Below are 2057 nucleotides of genomic sequence, written 5' to 3' on the forward strand. Positions count from 1 at the left end.
TTGCCATTTTATGCAGCTGGGGGACATTTGAAATTCTCTTGCCAGTATTTTAGAATAAGGCATGGCTGCAGCATTACACCAACAGAGAGAACTGTTAGTTTTAGTATCACTACTCTTGAGTAGAGCAATTTTCATTTTTAAAAACAGGACGTTAATTAGATCAGCTCAGTCTGGTGAGTTTCTGAGTCATTTTAAAGGGAGTTACCTTCTTAGTTAGGAACTGACCTTGTGGGTTTTTTTCCCCTCCTCAGAAGTGTTCCCACATCACACAAAACAAGATTGCAGCACCGTGAACTAAAATCATAAATAAAGCATACAAAATGTTGTGCCCGTGGCAGTTTGTATTCAAACCTCGTGCTAAGAACCAGTCCTCTGAGGAGAAGGATATCAATAATAACGTGGAGAAAAATAGGAAGATCCATGGGTAAGATTTGTGTCTTTTAATGGTTTCATAGTTTCTCTTTCATTTGAAAAGGGAAGACATTAAGTGACATGTGTTCTGGAGAAACCTGTAATGTGTTTCCAAAGTAATAATACTGACCAAAGAACAGTTGTCCCTGGGCATCACTGGGTGGTGTTGTCTTGGTAAGGTACATTTAAGCTTTTGTGTCTAAGATACACAATCCTTGAGGAAAGAAATCATCTTGCTTTCTCTTTCATAGTTCTAAATTTAATTTGGTGTGTTATAAGGGTTTCATGTACACTGGCACTTAGGAGGCATGTGTATGCTATAAATATCAGCAAAGCGATCATCAATGCTGTAATTAAGTTGGTAAAGTATTTCTGATAAAATTTATACAAAACACTATATAAAATAAGTTGCACATGCATATTAAATTTCTCCATTTTCAGGCTGTTACTTATTTCAGTTTTCTGTTGCATACCATTTCTTTCTCTGCCCATTCCCTACCCTTTCCTGTCATTACTCAAAGTAGTTTATATTGCTCCAAGTAGTTTATATGTGAAGCTGACTAGTGGAAGTGGGTGATCACACATGCTCTGCTAGCTAAAAGCCATTGCCCTCTCCAAACTAAGGGTTTTGTTTGGAGTTTGTGGTCTGGATGCTTCTTGGATGTTTTTTAACATCTTCTGAAACCTGATATCCAAATTAAAAAGTAGGAGTTCAGAAAGTAAGACTTAATGTGGAAAACAAAAGAAATTTAAAGTATGTTATTTGTTTAATGGGTTAAAGACTGGACCTAGCTGAAATTTTCCCACATTCCCCTGAAGATTTCAGTCTCTTTGAGCATTTTCTGGCTGGATCCTAATTGTACAGATGTCCTTTGTTTAGCTTACAGCAATATTCTCAACCTTTACCATTCCAGGCCATATCTGTTGTTTTCCTTCCCACATAGTGATCTGGAAAGGGTGATTGTAGCTTTACTATGGACTTCTAGTCCACTCCACCCCCCACGCTGCTCCGAACGGTTGGCTTATTGACTCAGTACGTCTTTCAGAGACAGCTCTGAGCATCTCCCTACTGATGCTGAAGGTAAAACTAACAAAAACTAAGCACGTTGCATTATACTGAATCATCTTTCTCTCTTTTAAAGCTTAGAGAATTATGATGACAAATTACATGACCTGAGCAAGAAGCGGATAGAGATGCCGCCTATCATAACTTCAGCAAAGGCCAGTGATGGGCGAGAGGTCTGTTTCTAGCATCGTTTGATAGTAACAGTTCACATGGGTTGTGTTTACTGCTCAAAACTTCTCAGAGTTCTCATGTGAGGACTGACTGTGGTTACATGAGGTTAGGACTGCTGTGAGATCTTTGGATGAAAGATCTTTTCTGAACAAAAAGCTTTGGTAAGACTTAAGAGAAAGATATTACCCAGTGGGAATTGAAGTGCTCCTTTATTCACCTTTGAAAATACAGCCTTTAGTACAAACATGTCCTTTCTTTAAAATTGGCTGGTTCACTGTTTTCCTGAGACTGTGACTATTATGTTAAGAGGCTTTATTGAAATTATAAAGGTGTTTGCAGTGTCAGACGTTTGTTGATTATTACAAAAATACTTCCCCCCCCCCCCCCCCCCCCGCCCCTCTCATCTTCC

At 38.7% G+C, this 2057-nt stretch overlaps 1 protein-coding gene across 1 annotated transcript in view; it reads left to right on the forward strand.

The window, feature by feature from the left end:
* The first annotated feature begins 251 nt into the window (after positions 1 to 251).
* Positions 252 to 2057, forward strand: part of NOS2 (nitric oxide synthase 2, inducible) — a 17726-nt gene continuing 15920 nt past the window's right edge. The window contains exons 1-2 of the mRNA XM_010295856.1: positions 252 to 424; positions 1554 to 1632. Of these exons, the coding sequence (XP_010294158.1) occupies positions 321 to 424; positions 1554 to 1632 (183 nt within the window). The 5' untranslated portion in view covers positions 252 to 320. The remainder of the gene's footprint in view (positions 425 to 1553; positions 1633 to 2057) is intronic.

Source organism: Phaethon lepturus, unplaced genomic scaffold (genome assembly GCF_000687285.1).
Source record: "Phaethon lepturus isolate BGI_N335 unplaced genomic scaffold, ASM68728v1 scaffold19430, whole genome shotgun sequence".
Lineage (NCBI taxonomy): Eukaryota > Metazoa > Chordata > Aves > Phaethontiformes > Phaethontidae > Phaethon > Phaethon lepturus.